The 19180-nt window shown below is 42.1% G+C and overlaps 1 protein-coding gene across 8 annotated transcripts in view; it reads right to left on the reverse strand.

The window, feature by feature from the left end:
* Positions 1-19180, reverse strand: part of PKHD1 (PKHD1 ciliary IPT domain containing fibrocystin/polyductin) — a 445064-nt gene that overhangs the window by 290102 nt on the left and 135782 nt on the right. For 7 of the 8 annotated variants that reach the window (XR_008956175.1, XM_048219586.2, XM_048219585.2 and 4 more), the window contains 2 exons: positions 16653-16809; positions 403-615 (listed from right to left, as the gene is read on the reverse strand). Coding sequence is in view for 7 of the 8 variants with exons in the window: in XM_048219586.2 (XP_048075543.1) it covers positions 403-615; positions 16653-16809 (370 nt within the window). In the remaining variant the exon portion in view is untranslated. The remainder of the gene's footprint in view (positions 1-402; positions 616-16652; positions 16810-19180) is intronic. The other variant, XM_044387168.3, reaches the window with a different exon arrangement.

A 19180-nucleotide genomic window follows, 5' to 3' on the forward strand; every position in this document is an offset into this window, starting at 1 on the left:
CTCCAGCAGAAGGAAAAGGACAAATGGCCAAGGCAGGGTAACAGCTCTTAAAACTTCTACTTGGCCACGCAGTCTATCATTTCCACTCACGTCCCTTGACCAAAGCAAGTCCGTGGCTGACCCCCACGTCCCAGTGGGACAGGGAAGTATGTCCACCCAGTGGGAGGCACTGAAAGTCAGCTGGCATTCGGTGGAGGCATATAATCCTCTTACAGGAAGAGGAGCACATAATCGGGAACCTGCCACAGGGACCATAACTAATATTTCTTATTTAAGGAAATAGTGCCCATGCTGTAATTAACTTCGTTGCTTCAACAACTAACAGCCAGAGTGTTACCATTTGCCCCATCACCAGCACATTGTCTAGATACCTCACCTCTTCTGGTCAACTGTCTCACTCACCATGCAGGGAAAGAGTTCCATTCCTCACAGCCAGGAACTTGACACCATATGGAAAGAAGGGGGTAGAGTGGGAACTCCCGTAGAGTTTGATCCTGGCTTTGCCTTGGAAGGGCTTGTCCTCAGATCCAATCCGGAGCTCTCCACCATCAGAAATGAGGATGGAGTGTACCCTAAGCTCAATGGGTCCTGGTTCGACGAAAATCAGCTTGCCTCCTAAGAACCAAAGAGAAGATTGTCAGTCACAGGGAGGATAAGGTTCACCTCCTTTTGACAGTTCTAATGTCTGATGAAATCCTCTGCATTTATATACTTTTGCTACAATTTAGACTTCTTTTATCTTGCCCTCTCTTCTAGAAGCACAGTAGAATCTGGATTGGACGGACCCCCAAAGGTAGAAGCACTATACTAAGCCAGATTATCACTATTCACTATCACTATTCACTGCGTCTTTATTTATGTTATTCTTCATGGCAATATCCTAAATGCCCAGCAATTTAGGACTGGGTAAATAACAGAGGAGAAGGTCACCATTTCGGCCATCGAGCACCAGACAAAAGCAGCATATAATTAAGTTTAGAAATGCTAAGAAACAAGTGAATGAGAAATAGGAACAGAAGGAAATATACCAAAAGTACAAGAATTATGGTAAAAGGAATGTAATTAGGACTACCAGCATGGCATTTGCAGCACTTAAGCTGGCCAACATCCTTTTTACTTTACTTTTGATAAGAGACCCAAGTTTCCTTAAGAAATCAGCTCTGCGTCACTGAATATGGTTGAGTGGGACTGTCAATCACAGTATCCCATCCTACCATAGCCTAAGTCATGTACCCGGGCTTCAAATGAAAATTTGGAACAAGAGGGAATAGAAGACTGGAAATGTTTAGAGTTTAGTAATTCCAGTGGTGGCATCTAAATGAGCCTGAGAAGAGTTCCTGTTTCTGAGGCCCCCCACCCCAACTTGCGAAGCCCCTTCAAAATGCCCTGATCCCCTGATCGCTATCACTTCCACACCTGATTTTCCAGACTTCCCCGTCAATTCTGTAAGTGACCCAACATATTCTTAATAAATTGCCTTTTGTAAAAGAAAGTTGGTTTCTTTATTTGCAATCAGATAACCTTAACTGATACAGATATGTTTCCTCTAATACCCAAATTTTCTATAACATAGGAATAGTATTTTATAATAAAATTATATTGTGAGGATAAATACTTAAGACATTAAAACATACCGTCACCTTTATAATACTTTACTTTAAAAGGATTTAGAATATTTGTATTTCATGTAGAATTTTCCCTGTAACCCCAGAATAATTAAAGCAGCCCATGCAAATGACAACTCTAACCTGAATGAGTTACTAAATCTACCTCCCTTCTGTATGTGGTTTGCAACAGTACTGGCTGTGACTCTTCTAACCTGTAACAAAGTGGTTAGAGTTGTGACTTCACACTGAAAAAGCCAGAGGTCCTCTTTTCCACACCCTGCAACAACGTCCCATCCCGGTCAGAATAAAAGTCGAAGTCCTGATACTGGGCTCCAAAAGGCCCTTCATGATTCACCACCCACCTCCAATCCCCCCGCAACATCATCTTGTAAGACTCATGCCTTCCCATCAGCAACAGTCCCAGGATGTTGACGTGGATTCGACCCCTGAAAGAGTTCTCTCCTTGCAGCCACTATTTAGAACAACGTACCCCACGTGGGTATCCAGTTTCTCCCTCGGTAAAATGTGCATGGTAAGAGTTCTTCCCTCCAAGAATTATGATGAGATTTCTTGAAGTGATGCTTATAGATCCCTGGTCTCGGGTCTGACACCTATGAGACACTTAATGCAGTGGTGGCAGTGGCTACCGTCACATTCATCATCTGCACGGCCCCCACTGTTGCCATTACTACTCATTTAGACAGTCCCTCCAACCCTCAAGCACCACCGGCCCATCTCCTTCCAACGACTGACCATTGGCCGGCCCACCTTTCCTTCTGAAACATGGCACAGCGTCACGCGCTCAGGTAAACTATCTGAGAAGCAAAAAACTCTCCTTTGATCTATCGGCTTGATGCTGGAGCAGCAGCACATGGTTTCTAGACTTCCAAAGGACTTGCTGGTGATTTTGACTTTAATTTTCCCTTCCACTGTCATTACAATGACAAGAATAATCACTAGAAATGCAATGATAATCCTTAATCCTGCTGCAAACGAGAGGGAAGAAATGTGACCTGTTTCCTAAAACTTCATTCCCAGCCACGTGTCATTAATGTCCCAACCAATGCTCTTCAACTGGAAGAATCCACTGCCGTGGATTTGCATGGCATGTCTCCTCTCTTACAGTCAGGAAATCTGAACTGACCTTGATGAGCAAGTGGTGAAAACAGGGGCAGAGTGTCTACCGGCCTCTAAAGGACCCTCAATAAGTCCCATAAAATGGCTGGGCCTCCGATTACCCAGTTTCCAAATCTGTCCTACTGCGTGCTGGGGGATGGTCTGTTTTCTCATCATGTGCTTGCAGAACAGAACCATGCATTCAGTGAGACTCCTTCCAGTTCTAGAACATTGGACATCTACATCTTCCAGAACAGAACCATGCATTCACTGAGACTCCTTCCAGCTCTAGAACATTGGACATCTACATCTTCCAGAACAGAACCATGCATTCACTGAGACTCCTTCCAGCTCTAGAACATTGGACATCTACATCTTCCAGAACAGAACCATGCATTCACTGAGACTCCTTCCAGCTCTAGAACATTGGACATCTACATCTTCCAGAACAGAACCATGCATTCACTGAGACTCCTTCCAGCTCTAGAACATTGGACATCTACATCTTCCAGAACAGAACCATGCATTCACTGAGACTCCTTCCAACTCTAGAACACTGGACATCTACATCTTCAAGAATGCACTTGGTGTGCCAATACTGATGGAGACATGGAGCTCATGTTCTCCTGACACCACCCATGCTGTAGTGGACTTTGAATTTCACTTAGGAAAAGTATCCCATACACAATCAGAAGTCCAAATAATACTACAGGGAAAACAAGGGTGCTAATACTTATTAAGCACCCACCCTATGTCAAAATCTTTAGACATGTTGTAGGAAATGACCGTCAAAACAAGCCTATGAGGTCGATATCATACTCCATATTTTGCAGACCAGAGAGTGGGCTGGGAGAGGGGGTTTGTCTCAGCCCAGAATCAGCTGAGCAGGCATTCAAGCCCAGGACCACCTGCCAGAAGAGCTCATATTCTATCCACTTCTGCAAACCCTCCCACACTGCTTTTTATTAATTAGAATTATCATAGTTACATTTAAGAAAAAACACGTGTTAGCCTAAGTTAAGTTTGCCTGTGGCTTGTTTATATATGATTTATTTTCACTTTGTTAATGCAGATATACCTCGCCTCATTCCAAACAGGATTTGAGGCAGATTACAAGGATCAGTGGGTGAATTTATAAACCTGGTCTTTGTTCCTTGTCACATCAAGCAAACTATTACACACGCTAAAACAAATTGGTAGAAATTTTAAAACGTCATTTACTGATGGGAACTAATAATGACGCTAATGAAGGGAGAAATCTCAGCCCAAAGAAAATGAATGATTTGTGTTGGCAAGAGTACTAAAAACAGGACTAATTAATTAATACATGATAACCATTATTCCCAGCTAAAAAGCCTTCCCTCCTTCCTTATCAGTGGCAAGGATAAGGAAATCTAGGTAAATTACGAAGAGCGTTTGATGAGGAATTCAGCTCTTTTTAATTGAAATAATTAAAAGTGATAACCAAAATGAAAGCTTCTTAGTGTGAAGGCATGTAAGGTTTATATTCAAGCTAGCCCTGCGCCGAGGCCCTGAGTGTTGTATCCTCACACTTTATTAGCTTAAAACAAATATCCAGTGGGCTGCTGTGGAGTGTAGTGGCTTCGTAGGGGAGCGCAGAGGGAGGACTTTATTCTTCCACTTTATAGAGCTTGACCACATTTCCGAACGCTGAAATAAAGCGCAGGGCTGAAAGCAGCCTGTGGCCGTGACCCTTCAATTGCTTGTTATGATTGTTCATGAAAGCCAAGGCTGGCCCACAAGTGACCTTGGGTAATTTTATAAAAATCAATCAACCATCATGATTGTTACTTCCCCTCTAAAATAAATAAATGAACACAACTTTTTTACATGTAATCCCTTCTTTCCATTTAACATCCCTTTTATTTCTTTTAAAGGGAAGTCAAAGAGACTTTTAGCAGCTAGCTAATGTTTGCAAAGGACATCAAAACCTGCTTTTGGCTAACCCTACAATTAGCCATCCTCTGTAATAACCACAAAATGATTTGTTGTATGTGTTTTGAGAAGAAAAAAAAACAAAAACACTGTTCTAGCTATTTTCCCCCTCATGGTAAAAATTTAGAATATAAATATTTTACTGCACAGTAAGACTCTGAAAGAGCCAGCCATACCTTCTATCTTCAATTCTTTCCCTCCCTTTCCTTAAGCCCACCCCAGCTGGACCTTTGCCTGACAAGTCTATCAGAACCGGGCCTGTTAAGGTCACAACGGCAACCACATCGCTGAATTCAAGGTCCGATGCTCTAGTCTCACCTGTCCTGAGTGGCCAGCCCTATCTGACACACTTGGTTACTCCTTCTTTCTTGAAACTCCTTCCCCTCCCTTGCCAGAGCTGGTTTTCCTCTTCCCAACCCCCCTCGAAACCCCCCTTCCCCCCAGCAAGCCTCCCCTCCCAGCCTCCTCTACCTGATTCCTCCGCATTGTCCCAACTGCTGGCACTTGGAGCACCTCCACCACTTCTCCTATCATTCTATGTACCATGTGTCAGTTGTCTCACCTTGTCCTCAGGTTTTAAACACATCACAGGCTAATTGCTGATGACTCCTAAATTTCTATCTCCAAGGCCCATCTCTGCTCTCCACTCAAACTAACACACCCAACGACCACTCAACATCTCTACATAGATGTCTCACAGGCTCCTCAATTTAGCACATCCAGAAAATGAACTCCACGCCTTGACCCACGACTCATCCCAAAATCCTTGCCGAGGAACGCAAATGGCAACACCATTCTTCCAGGTGCTCAGTCTGAAAATCCTCGGGTCAACATTTCGCTCACAGCCAATTCTCCAGGAAATTTTGTGCCTTCTTCCTTCAGACAATCCCCATGATACAACCACTTCTCACCACTTCCACGTCTAGCCCTCAGGTCTAAGTCACTCTCATCTCAGCCCTGGATGATTGTAACAGCCTCTCAACCCACCCCAGGGTCTACTCTCAAAACAGCACCCAGTGTGATTGTTTTCTTTTATGTGAACCTAGGTTATCATGTCACCTCTCTGGTCAGAGTCTCCAATGGCTCCCACCACACTCAGAGTCAAAGCCTACTAAACCCTACAGGGTTGGTTCTCTCTGGCCTAGTCTCATTCTGTTCTGCCTCAGGCTTGTAGTCCTCCTGCTACACTGGTTTTCCTGCTCCCCCTGCCTCACAGCCTTTTCCTCACTGTGTGCAAACCCCCCAACCACCACCAGATAAGCTCTCCATCTTTCCTGCTGCATTTTTCTCCATGTTGCTCAACAAATCTCACAAAAACTATAATCTGCTCACTTGACTACTTTCTTCATAGAAACAAATGTCACCAGAGCAAGAATTTTGTTTTTTTTTCATTCACAGCCATAGCCCCTGTGCCTAAAACAGTGCCTGGCATATGGGGGACTTGGCAAGTGGTCACTAAATACTGGTTGAATAAGGAGGAGTTGAATTTATAGAAGGGAATGAGGTCTCCCATGGAGAGTGAGAGCAGAAGAGAGACAAGAGAAACAAACTGTTAAATATTATTATTTTAAAACTAGCGTAAGGTGAGGAAGTAGCAAGATTCTCGGGTGTGGGTCAAAGAATTAGGTGAATTAGAACATTTGGAAGGTCGCAGCAACATAAGCTCTGGGAAGAACTTTAAGAAGTGTGAAGGTGGTGGACGAAGATGTCATTATGTCATGTTTAGGAGGCTCAGGGGAGAAAGGGTGCAGAGCAAGAATGCACTTGTTTGGGTGAATGGCAGGTGATAAAATGAACCCAGGGAGAGTGACTCCAGGGTTAAGCAGAGGGAAAGCCAGAGGTGAATGGAGGCAAGACTCAGGGAGGCATCTGAGGACCTCAATTAACTAGATCAATCTATAACTCAAACTAGATCATTCCTTGCTCAAAGCTTGAACTACCTAAATTTTTATATGTAAATTATCCAGTTTACTTATTTATATTGATTAACCTCCAGTCAGCTTTTTGTGTCAACCCCAAATAATTCCTTAAAATATTTAGCAGCCTGTATCTGGTTACCTTTCCAGTTGTTATGCAGTCAGATGGGGAAGCTTGTGGAATTTCCTTTCCCTGGAGAATTATAGATGACTATCTATACAGGATGGACAGACCCCTCTCAGCCTCGGTAAGAAGGACTGGCACATGGCCGCACCTTACTGTACCACGTTGCAATGGAGGTAGGCATCAGGAGGAGGTGAGAAAGGGGGGGGAAAGGTAGTATCAGGGGAGGGCAGCCACAGCCCAAAGCCTGTGCTGTGTTGGGGATGCACACAGTTTCCTTTGTTGGCAAGATCCGGATTAGGCTTGTGCCTGATCCATTGGAGCAGAGCCTGGAAGCCTTCGAGGTGGGCTTGTCCCCGGCCAGAAAGGCGGAAAATCAATTTGGCTGGCAAACGAGAGCCCCCAAGAGCTCAGTGCACGCTCCATAATCCTATCCACTAGCAGCTCAGGAAATAGATGCCTGAGCCCTCACATATTCATGGGGGTTGTGAGGCATAAATCAGGCTTTAAGGATTGGGGGCAAAGGGAACGGACTCTCCGGCTGGCTACTAATTAATCAAGCACAGAACACCTAAACCTAGCAACCTGGGAGCGAGCCCCACACACAGCAGCACAGGCGGCTGCTGCTGCTTTTCCTGATTTTTTTTTTTCATTTCAATTAAAATAGATATCGAATGAAATTTTCCCCTTTAGCTGATGCTGCTTATGCAGCCCCCTGTTCTTCCTTTAATTAAAAAACATGCTTATTGCAATACTTGCCAGAATCACTTTAACGGTATTTTAATTGTAATGTCTCTGCCTGATTAAAAAAAGAAAATATGAACTAGAAAGTGTGGGCAAAAAGGTTCTCAGGATGCAGGAAAAGAATCACCCACCTCCCCGAAATGGATACCACGTACTAATTCCTTCATTAGCCTGGCACTCCCGTCAAATGGGCAATGTAGAGGGGGAAAAAACAGATCTGAAATAAAATCACCGACTCAGAGCCACAAACAATAGCAGTCGGGAGAAATCATTTTCAGCAGCTCCGATTTCCCTGGCAGGACAGAGAACTACATCTAACAAAAAACCGCCATGCTCAGGATTGGCCCATGCAATGTAACCAGCCAAGTTTTCACTGTGCTTTGCAAAGGGTCACATAGCCTTTGGGAAAAGAGTAGCAGGGCTAGGTTAATAGGCTTCCAGTCCTGACAATTCTATGTGGCTCCCTTTATTGTTTTAGGCTAGTAGTTCTCAAACTTGAGCGAGCATCTAAATCCCCCTGGAGGTCTTAAAACACAGATTGGTGGGCCTCCTACCCAAAGTAGGTCTGCTGTGGGGCCCCAAAATTTGCATTTCTCACAAGTTCCCAGGTAATGCTGTCGCTGCTGATCAAGGACCACACTTTGAGAACCACTACTCTAGGTCAACTAAACGATTGCTCTAGGTAGTCCACAGTCTTGTGCTGTTCGCCATTATCTAAAGTAGATGGAGAAATACAAGGCTGGGATTGCAGATTAATTCACTTCTGTTTTGCTGCTATTTCCCAGCCTTTCTGCTAGGTGTTGAAAGAAAAAATGTGAAAAGTACAGTCTCTACTGCCACAAGGTCAAGGTGAGGTTTAATTGCTCCAGGAGAATAAAAATACCCTGGTTTTAGTGCATTGGCCAACTTTACAGACAATTGAGAAAGAAGATAAAGATTGTGAGTGAGCTTTTAGTTTTTCTATGAAACATAAAACTCATTAAATAAACCTTATAAATTGGTTGACTATATTAATTACAACATTTAAACCTAGTTGTGGAAAAGAAACTGTATAGAAATATTTAAAGGAACCGAAACACAGATACAAATAAATGCCTTTGTCATTATAGCTACTATTATCAATTATTACTTAACTAAACCTTGGTTCCTTTTTTTTTTTTAAGATTTTTATTTATTTATTTGACACAGAGAGAGAGAGAGAGGGAGAGCACACAAGTAGGTTGAAAGGCAGAGGGAGAAGCAGACTCCCCACCAAGCAAGGAGCTCGATGCGGGGCTCCATCCCAGGACCTGGGATCATGACCTGAGCCAAAGGCAGACCCTTGACTGACTGAGCCACCCAGGCGTCCCTCTTGGTTCCTTTCTATCTCCAAAAAATCATCACGTCCTTTTACCAACACAGCTTCTGGCATTTAAGTACAAAAGGTTCTCGGCTGTTCCATGGATTTCTAAAAAGTCACTTAAGACCTCAGAACAAAAGTTATTTATAAGGAGAAACCAAAAGGATCAGGAAAAAAAAAAAAAACCCACAAACAAACAAAACAACAAAAAACCTACCTTTTCTTCAAAGTCTGTACCAGGCAGGTAAAAATCTCCCTCGCTACCAAGTTACTCATTCATTCAAACAATCTCCTCCTTTCTACCAAAGTTCAAATAAGCATTGAACCAATCACATCTTTGAAGAGCCCCCCAATTTGATACATTTCTCTAAGCAATTCAAAAGTTCCAAATATAATTGTTCTCTGAATAATGTAAACATAAATTGGCTATAGCCTAATAACTTCACGAGTGAAAGGTCACTGTTGTTTCCTCATAGGATTTATTTATTTAAAAAATGAGAACACCTCCTACCTTTTCCTGACCCCTAGGAATATTACAGTACATGAAAAATAAAAGTGATGAGGGGCGCCTGGGTGGCACAGCGGTTAAGCGTCTGCCTTCAGCTCAGGGCGTGATCCCGGCGATCTGGGATCGAGCCCCACATCAGGCTCTTCTGCTGTGAGCCTGCTTCTTCCTCTCCCACTCCCCCTGCTTGTGTTCCCTCTCTCGCTGGCTGTCTCTATCAAATAAATAAAAAAAAAATCTTTAAAAAAAAAAAAAAAGAAAAAGAAAAAGAAAAGTGATGAAATGCTTGGTCTCTGATATATTTTTATATGTATAAGAATCCCGGATACATAAGCATCCCAGAGTTCTAGTTCTGCTTTCAATCTGGATAAACAGGATGTGGAAATCATTAATCAACAATAAGGTAAAGAGGTAAGGAGAGACCAAACCCTGAAGGATCCCATAAGCCATATTAAGGAGTTTAAGCTTGATCTCAAGGGCTAATGGAAAGCCAGTGAAGGGTTTTAAGCAAGGAAGTTTAAAATATTTATCTTTCATTACTGAAAATATTATAGCTTCTGTGCTAGGAAGGGACTGGTCCCTTTCGGTAGCATTTTTCATGTTACAACATTCAAGCTGTCAAGACATAAAACTGTAAATTGTTTAATATCTATCTATCTGTCTGTCTGCCCATCTATGGAAAGCATGTCCTTTCTCATAGCAATGGCTTATCTTTCATTTAAGGCTAATCAAGTGTGTCTGGGACTGTTCTCTGGAGGTAAATAATGTAAGTCATTGTCTGATTGGGAAAAATAAGGGGTTTCAGAGCCAAGTGTCCCCCACAGTAAAAAGCCTTTGTCTCTGATCTCTTGATACACAAATAGTAAATGAAATTGGTCACTGTCTGGACTAATTCACTAACATTTGAGAATACCAGGAAGGACTCTGATTATAGAGAAATCCACAACTAACATTAATCTGCCTCTTTAGGTCAGAAATTCTTTCATTAGTTCACTCATTCAACAATTATTTGAATACCTACTATGTGCCTGAAGATACAGTGGCCCTACCATATAAACGTGAGCAAACACACACCTGGTTCCTGCTCTCTTGAGCTTATAGCCTTATACCGCACCTTCTCCAAAGGTAGAAGGAGTTAAAACACACCCAAATATTAAATATGTAATCACCAGGAAAAGACTAACACAGAGAGGCACACAAAGTAAAGGAGTAAAGGACGGATTTCAAAAAAATATCCGGTTATTTCTTTCTGATGCTGACTTGTTCATCAGGCTTCCCCTTTTGCCTACTGCAAAGCTCAGCCCATTCTGGAGCACCATGTTTGAAAATATGGTGAAGAAAGTACATTAATTCCCTTACTGCCCTTCCCTCCTACAAAGGGGACAGCACCACCATCATTTGCATTTTCCGCCTTATTTGAGGTCCGGGACCTTACTGAAAGCTAAAGGAGAATCTGTGGCTGTTTCAAATTTCAACTCAGGCCCCCAGTTTCCTGACCAAACTACAATAAGCCCACCTTGCTGCACTGTCTACACCTCCTGATCTCCCCTCTTGCCTTGAAGGGTCACTTTGATTCATCTGGAAGAGGAGGAATTCAGTCGATCTCCTTTTTCAGCCAACTTCCAGATAAATTATTTTCAACTGACCAATTTGTAACAAATGTCACCACCCCCCAAACTCCCTCATGTTGACCAAGATATTACATAGTTAAGGAAGTAACATTAATGCAGAATATTTCATTTTTAGCAAAACTCCAGTGTGCCTCCAGATAGATTTCTTTTGAATCCGTGCTGATATCTGTGAAGTTGAAATTATAGGCAGAGGGTAATCTGCCCAGTGACTCACACAGACCTGATGCTCAGAGAAACCACAAGTTATGTCCCAGGGAAGTCCTGCCTCACAGCTTTCCCAGATCGCGGCACTGCAAGGTGTTATCTGAAGCACGCATCTACTGCAACTGAGTCTGACTCCGCACTAACTAGAAGGAACCAAGTGGAGAATGCCCAGGGTTAAAAACGCTGTGCTGGGTACAGCACTGAATACCTCACTCTGAACTCCTCAGATCCTTACCGAGGATGAAGAAACTCCACGATGAACTTGACAGTGGCTCAGGAGAAGGTGGCTCATCTCAAAGAGCCAAGAACATGCATTTGCATGCCCTAGACATCCCAAATATAACAGACTAGAAAGATCTGAGCATCTTCAAAACTGAAGACCACAAAAAAATGGGAGAAAACAAGACCACATGCCGAACAGCACCAGAAAAACACGCCTCCGTGAAGTCAAAATAACATGGAAAATGGAGACAACCAAATGGATAGACTCTGCGACTGTCATCTCTGTATCTTTCCCTCTCTTGCCATAGAAAGAAAAGCACTTCAATATGTATTCCAAAGATAACAGAAGCAGAAGCAATCCAAGGTCCTTATTACCAAGCTAATTCTTTCAGTAATCCAGTTTGCTTTGTATATAGAAGCAGCCACTATCTGTAAATAAAATTGCAACTTAGGCCTGATATTTCAGCCATCTCTTCTGTTATCCCCATCAGTCCGGAAAAAAACAAAACAAAACAAAACCTATCGTTAATTGGTGGCTTACTCTGGACCTGGTCCCATGCTTTACAAACATTCCCTCATCTAATAATACTCAAAACATCCGAGTTGGGCAACACGTTGTAAACTTGCCACAAAACAGCAAACAAGAAAGGTTAGCCATCATTGTTACTGTTGCTGCCGTTAGAATAGGCATGACCCTCATGAGGAGAAATGTTAGCCTTATGGAGACTACGCAACTTGTCCAAGGTCACAGGGCTAGTAAGACGCAGAGCCCAGATTTAGACTCCGTTCTCTCTGGCTCAAAACCCTGCCAAGCATTTAACTGCTTTGGTATATACCAGCAGATCAAGAAATAGAAAATCACATTAAAAGAGACCCACGCACTACCCAGCAGCCACAGACACTAGAAATAAGTCTCTGCTCAAGCATTGTAAAGGGCTGGCATCGTAAGTAGGAAGAAACTGAAATGTCTTCCTTTTGAAAGCCCAATGCCAACGGAAGAGGGGTTTCTAGAGTTCATCCTCCCTTAATTGGCCCTTTCTTTTTTTTTTTTTTTTTTAAGATTTTATTAACTTATTTGAGAGAGCAAGAGTAACGAGAACACAAACGGCAGGGGTGGGGGGCAGAGCAGCAGAGGGAGAGAGAGAAGCAGGCTCCTCACTGAGCAGGGAGCGCGATGCGGGGCTCAATCCCAGGACCCTGCTTCATGACCTGAGCCGAAGGCAGATGCTTAACTGGCTGAGCCACCCAGGCACCCAATAATTGGCCTTTTCTTAATCATTATCTCTAGGACACTTTATGTCAAACTGCTTGGCCACCAGAAGAGAAAGAAATTCATTGCTTCATTCAGAAACTATGAATGTTTCTCCAACTACCGACTGCAAACTCAAGGTCCTTGCCCAGGAAGCATAACAACTCTGACAAGAGGGTAACGTCCCTCCTTTGTTATTATGGCTCATCATAATTACTTGGGATAAAATAATAAATTTTAATTCAGTGATGCCTATGGCCGTTGGGCATCTTAACATAAAAGAACGAAAAATATAATTAATTAAATCAAGGCAATGTGCCTATTTCCATCCCAGCTCATTAGTATTAATTGATTGGGTTAATTCTCTTTTGTGTTTAACAGTACCCTCTAAAAAATAATCTAAAAAAAGAGAGAGAGAGAGAAATGGAAGGAAGAAGTAGAGACGGTAAGTAAATGAAAGTTCTGGATATCTTGCTAATTAAGGCAAAATAATAAATATAGCTGAAGCTCTTATGGTCACAAAATTAAGATGCCATTTTTTTAATAAAGTTCAGGAATCAGTATGTAGAGCATCATAAATAATGGTGAAAATTTTGCCTCGAAGAAATTTATAACCCTCTTTTCTACTAGATAAGTTGTACTAGTAAGAAAAGAATGTCAGTTCTCTTTTATAGATGGAAATACAAGTAAGGCACAGAGAATTCAAGACTCTTGAGGGCCATATATAGAAGTATTGGTTTTCCTGATGTAGGGGCCGAGACTTCTACATACTGCGAGGCTGGCTTTCATGAATGGAAAGCTAATATAGAGGATGCAATATTTTCATAAAGTAGCTCTAAATACAGTTGTCAGGTGATCTAGTTTCACTGTTACATAGCACGAATCCTTTCAAAGTCTGTACCACACTTCATTTAGAATGTAGCCTTGGTTATACTGTGGGGATGGCTGAGAAAGTGCTCCCACTATCACACTTTCTATGTCATTTGTTCAAATCTTTTGAAGAAATTATTTTGGGGCTTGAAATTGTTCATGCTTTGTCGTGGCCCAAAGATGGTATCAGAAAAAGAAAGAAAATTCCACTCAGCTACTTTTCCGATACCATGAATGGGTATGAAAAAGAGAAACAGTAACAGAGATTCAGAGACTGAATTACTGTTGATGATGATGATGATTCAATCTTATATTTGAATAACTTTTTATTATCTCTTAGGAACTTTCACACATATTACAGACAAGAGAAGACATTAAATGTTTAGAGCTACGCTAGCTACAAGATTTTTGACAATTGGAGTCCTTCGCCAGTTTCAAATGCCTTTTAGAAACAGAAAAATAACTTACCGATGGATTTCTTATTTCTCACAACTCATAACTGCACACATTTATATATATGTATATGTCTCTGCATATATATGTAAATACATATGTATATTTGTGTGTATATGTATGTGCACATATACATGTGTGTTTACCTGTGAACCGACCCATACATATATATCTATATATGTGAGAACAACGAAGGACAGTAAAAGCTCATTAGTTCGGAAAAGTAATAATGAAGAAAGCAAGCGTTCAAAAATTACGCTTCTTAAATTTCATCCGGGATCTGAACTCGGCACCATTTTACTTATCCATCAACCATCAACACATACTCGGTGTCCTAGACCCTGAAGAGACAGTAGCAAATAAATTGCTGAAGTCATTTGCCTTTTTCAGCTTATTCTAGCAGAGGAAGCAGACTGTAAAAAAAAAACAAGGGAATTTATAGTATGTTCTCTGGTGATAAAAGTTATGAAGAAAGATAAAGCAAAATAAATAAGAAGTGGATGCAGTTTCAGAAAAGATGACCAGCAAGGCCTTTCTGATAAGTTGACATTTTCTCAAAGAGCAAACAAAAAAAGAAAAAGCGAGCTGTATGAGTATCTGGAGGAAGACTATTCTGGGCAAAGGACATTAAGTGCGAAGCCTGAAGTGGGCATATGCCTGGTATATTCATAGAAGAACTGGAGCAGAGTGAGTGAGGAAGACAGGTCAATGAAGAGAGCAGAGCGTTGATAATGGTAAGGTTATATGTTATTCCTCATGAGATGGGAAGCCACTGGGGGGTGTTAAAGGAAAGAAGTACAAGATCAGACCTGTTTTTAAAGGATGTGTGCAATAACCTATTGGGGGTTTATTTTAGCATATGGCATAAAAGTCAAATATCAATGACTTAAACACATGAAGTAACTTCAGAGGTAGGCGGTCAGAGTCCCCATGCTACTAAGGCAACTCCAAAGTCATCAGGGTCCTGGGTTTCTCCCATTTTTCTGCTTCCCCATTCTTAACCACCACATTGTCCAAGATGGCAGCTGAAAGTGGAGCTATCATATTTACATTCCAAGAAGCAAAGAAGAGGAAGATGGAAGGACAAATAGGGCATGCCTCCTATAGGGTCCACTCTACTTTAGGACATTTTCCAGATGTCCTGTACCACACCTCCCCTTATATCTCATTGACCAGCTATTAGCCACAAGGCTATGTCTAACCACAAAGAAGGCGAGGAAATAAAGCATTTTAGCTGGATACATTGCTGCCCCAAATAAAAATTGGGGGTCTTCAATTAAGGAAGACAAAGAATCAGAAACATAGGAACCAATTACGAGGCCATTTGAAATGGTCCCAGCCAAAAATTATGTTGGTTAGGACTAGGTTGGTACCAATGGAGATGCTGATATATGAGACACATAAAATGGGACATCCAGAGACTCGGTTGGGCAAGACTTTTAGCTGGGAAGGTTCTCCCAAATGATATCAATATAAGGCAAAGACCCTGAGAGCCTAAAGGTCATCCCATCCCCCACCAGCATTTGACTCCTGGTTAAAGGTCTACGAAGAGCATCTTTAAGCTGAGATTTTAAGTCTGTAATTTTCCTGTGTTATTGCTAGTCCTTAGGTAGTTGATGTCCATGGATAAGTCAGCATTCCCCAAAGCCACTGGTCACACACACACACACACACACACACACACACACCCTCCACACAGAGGTTAAGAGCCCAAGCTGACAGACCATTTTTCCTAAAGGATACTAATTAACTGATTTGCCTGAAAACTTCTTCCTGGCTACCAGTGGGTGGAGGGGGGGAGAAACTTCTAAAATACAGAATGCAAAACGCCTAATCAGAAAAACCTGAGTCTATGTCTAAGAGACAGGTATCAATATTACATTGGTTCATCCCCTTCAAAACATTTTATTTCCCTTATGTAGCCATGCTCTTACTTTAATAAGAGCAAATACCCCTGTTAGTGTTAAACATATTTTTAGTAAAGAGTAATGTTTTAGTGCAGAGTTTTAGAGCTACCCATAACTAATCACATTTCCAAAGCTGCTTTCATTTGCCAATGAAGACAGTCACTTTGATAACCATTCCTTATTATTAGCCACTGAAGTAGGCAATGATTTTCATTCTCATTTAACAGATAAGGAAACAAATGCTCAAGGAGGTGGAATAAGTGACTTAGTCATTTGGTGATGTGGTGGAGGAGCTGAAATTTGAATTCTCAGTCTCGTCCAACTTCCCAGACCCTAGAGCTATGTGGCCAGCTTTGCAATAAGGAAGCCTATTTATATGACTTTCCATGGGACCAGGAAGTCAAAACCACAACAGGGTAAAAGCAGGAAGACATTGCTTTCTTGGCAGGGAATTTCAAAGGCAACAGCCTTAACCAGTTTCAGAGCATTTTGCTACATTGTGGGGGCTGCCCTGGACAAGCATGACTACAAAGTGCTTGAATAAAGAAGGATATTCTTTGATAACACTGTTAACCTTCTTGTATTTGAAAAAATAATTAAGCTCTGTGCTTACAAGAGGCAAAAGACCGGGCCTTCATTTTGAACCCTCTGGCCACTTCCTCCTTTCATAGTAAAATTTCTATTTGTTCCCAGAATAAGTTGTCAATCAAGTGCTGGAACTTATACAAAAATTTCCCCTCCCTCCTGCTGCCCCAAAGTGATAGAATTATATATAGTAATGCCACCACCGATCTCCAAACTCTACAGACCTTTAACGTGCAGTAAACTGAGGACGCTTGTGTTGGTATCAAGCAGCAGCGATTGGCCATTCTCCACCGTGACGTTGTCGCCATCTTGTGGCACTCTTTCAGGAAACCAGCTGTGAGCCCTCGACCACCTTCGGCAGAACTGAAAGGAAAAGTTGCTCTGGAAAACAGTTTTAATGCTTTGTTTTGTTTTGTTTTGTTGTTTTAAAGCAGGATAGTATGGGGGGGTGTCAATCTAAATGGAAACTTCTTAAACTAAAATTAATTTACATATAATGTCAAATGTCTCAGTAAAATTAGTCACCTCTCTTCCTCATACCACTTAACTCAAAAAAAGAGAAAAATACAGAAGGGGCAAAGTTACGCTTGAAATGTCTCTGTCGGCCACTGGAATTCTCCAACAATGTCATGTTGCTAATGCTTTCTTACCTTCTTTTTTTTTTTTTTTTTTTTTTTTTTCTGGGACAGATCCCCTTCTACCTAATAGACGGGGTCGATTCCATTTTTTATTTTTACAGACATGTATTGAATCTTGAACAAAAAGTCATAAATAGCCTGGAATAGAGAGAATTAAAATGTTCTGCTTGATGGGTGGCATTTTGCTTTATGTAATTGGAATCATTTTTCACTGACTCTACTGCCAAGTGTCCCTGTTTTATAGGAACATTCCTCTTCCCAAGTGCTCCGATCCATCCTCCCAATCTACCTTTTTGTTGTTGTTGTTGCCTCTCCCTCTGAGCTTGGTGCATCAGTGCTGAAAACGAAAGGCACAGGTGAAATGCCCAGTGACTTCAAATGATAACCTGGAACCTTTGAGTGAGGGGCAGGGAGCGAGGCTGAGAGGAGCCTGGATGAGGAAGCAGCCCCTCCCCACCCAACCTCCAGTCTCCCTCCCAGAACTGTTAGCTTTCCTTTTAATGTATGGTCATACTGAAGTCACATGTTTTCAAAAGAGGAATGTGAAAACCACAGAAAGCAGTATTCAGCTCATGCAAGAGGCCAAGAACATGTCTAAATGTCTTGTGCAGTTATGGGACTGTAATTATGATAAGTATAATAAAATCAGAATCGAGAAGGTATTTCCCTCAAGGTAGTACATACAACATGTGCCTGCCTCTTTCCACACACTTCTTCCCGTCCAGATTCCAAGCAAATGTGAAGCCTGAGTTCCTATGAAAGAACTGCCTAGAAGGTCCTCTCATGAAGTGTTAGAGGCAGATGGAAGAAGATCATTAAGGAGGGAAGGCATGTTTATGATACCAATAACTACACCTACACAGAGAATAGTGCCCTGGAGTATTTCTGAGAGAGAAAATGGAAAAATGTGTAGCCAGAAGAGCCAGTAGATTTTCCAGGAGAGTGTACTGACCCCCCAGCTCAATAGTCTTGAGTTGTCCACCCAACCCAATCACCAACAAGCCTTCGACCTAAGGAAAAGTAGGATCTTTTCATTCTCTACACCCACAAATGAGAAAAAAGCCAGTGACTCCTCTCAATTTAAGAGATGGAAGAGCATAAGGCACAGTGATCAGCAGCGCCAGCACCCTGAAAAGAAGAAGGGGTGGTACATAAGCATCTTTGTGAGTTGTAAGAACCATAGCCCCACGATGACCGTCCATAGACTCAAAAAGTCAGAGAGAAGTTTAGTGCTCTACTGATTTCACACTGAAGCTAGGCAAAGGAAGGTGAAATTTCACAAAGTGGTCCTTAACAGGCTATACAGGATATGTTCTTAGAATCCCTAAATTCACTCCCATAATATCCATAAAGAGGAAAGGGAGGTGAATAGGAGGAAACTGGAATGGAATAGAGTAGTGAGAAGGTGGAAGAGGCTGAACAGGATGAAGACAGTAAAGTCAACAGCAGAGAAGGTGAACCAAAGGACTTTAGAAAAAGCCTAAGTTCCTAGAAGGTCAGAAATGGAAAGACTCTAGAGAAATCCTGTCCCTTCATTTTAAAGGGAGTCGCTGAGCTTAGAGCTGTGTAATGTGCAGAGTCCCTGAGCGCCACCATGACAAGATCAGCTCAGGAGGTGGGGCCCAGGGAACTGTCGGTTCATGATCCATCAGATAACACTTCTGCATCAAAGTTGCAGAATGAACTCGAGGCAAGAGCTAGATATCTGGGACGCCTGGGTGGCTCAGTCGTTAAGCGTCTGCCTTCGGCTCAGGGTGTGATCCCTGCATTCTGGGATTGAGCCCCATATCAGGGTTCTCTGCTGGGAGCCTGCTTCTTCCTCTCCCACTCCCCCTGCTTATGTTCCCTCTCTCGCTGGCTGTCTCTCTCTGTCAAATAAATAAATAAATAAAATCTTAAAAAAAAAAAAAAAAAAGACCTAGAAGTCTGGGAGATGTATCCCAGAAAGGGATCCAGATGTTTCTTCCAAACCAGCCCCTGAAGCTCAGGGTCTTAAGGAAGGCCAGCAAGCCTGGCAAGATGGGGTGTGGATGAGTTGTAAGGAGTATGAAGGATACAGCAGCACAGCTCTTCCTGAGACATTAACCTGGTGGTCAGATCCATACCCCAGCTAC

This window comes from Ursus arctos, unplaced genomic scaffold (genome assembly GCF_023065955.2).
Source record: "Ursus arctos isolate Adak ecotype North America unplaced genomic scaffold, UrsArc2.0 scaffold_29, whole genome shotgun sequence".
Lineage (NCBI taxonomy): Eukaryota > Metazoa > Chordata > Mammalia > Carnivora > Ursidae > Ursus > Ursus arctos.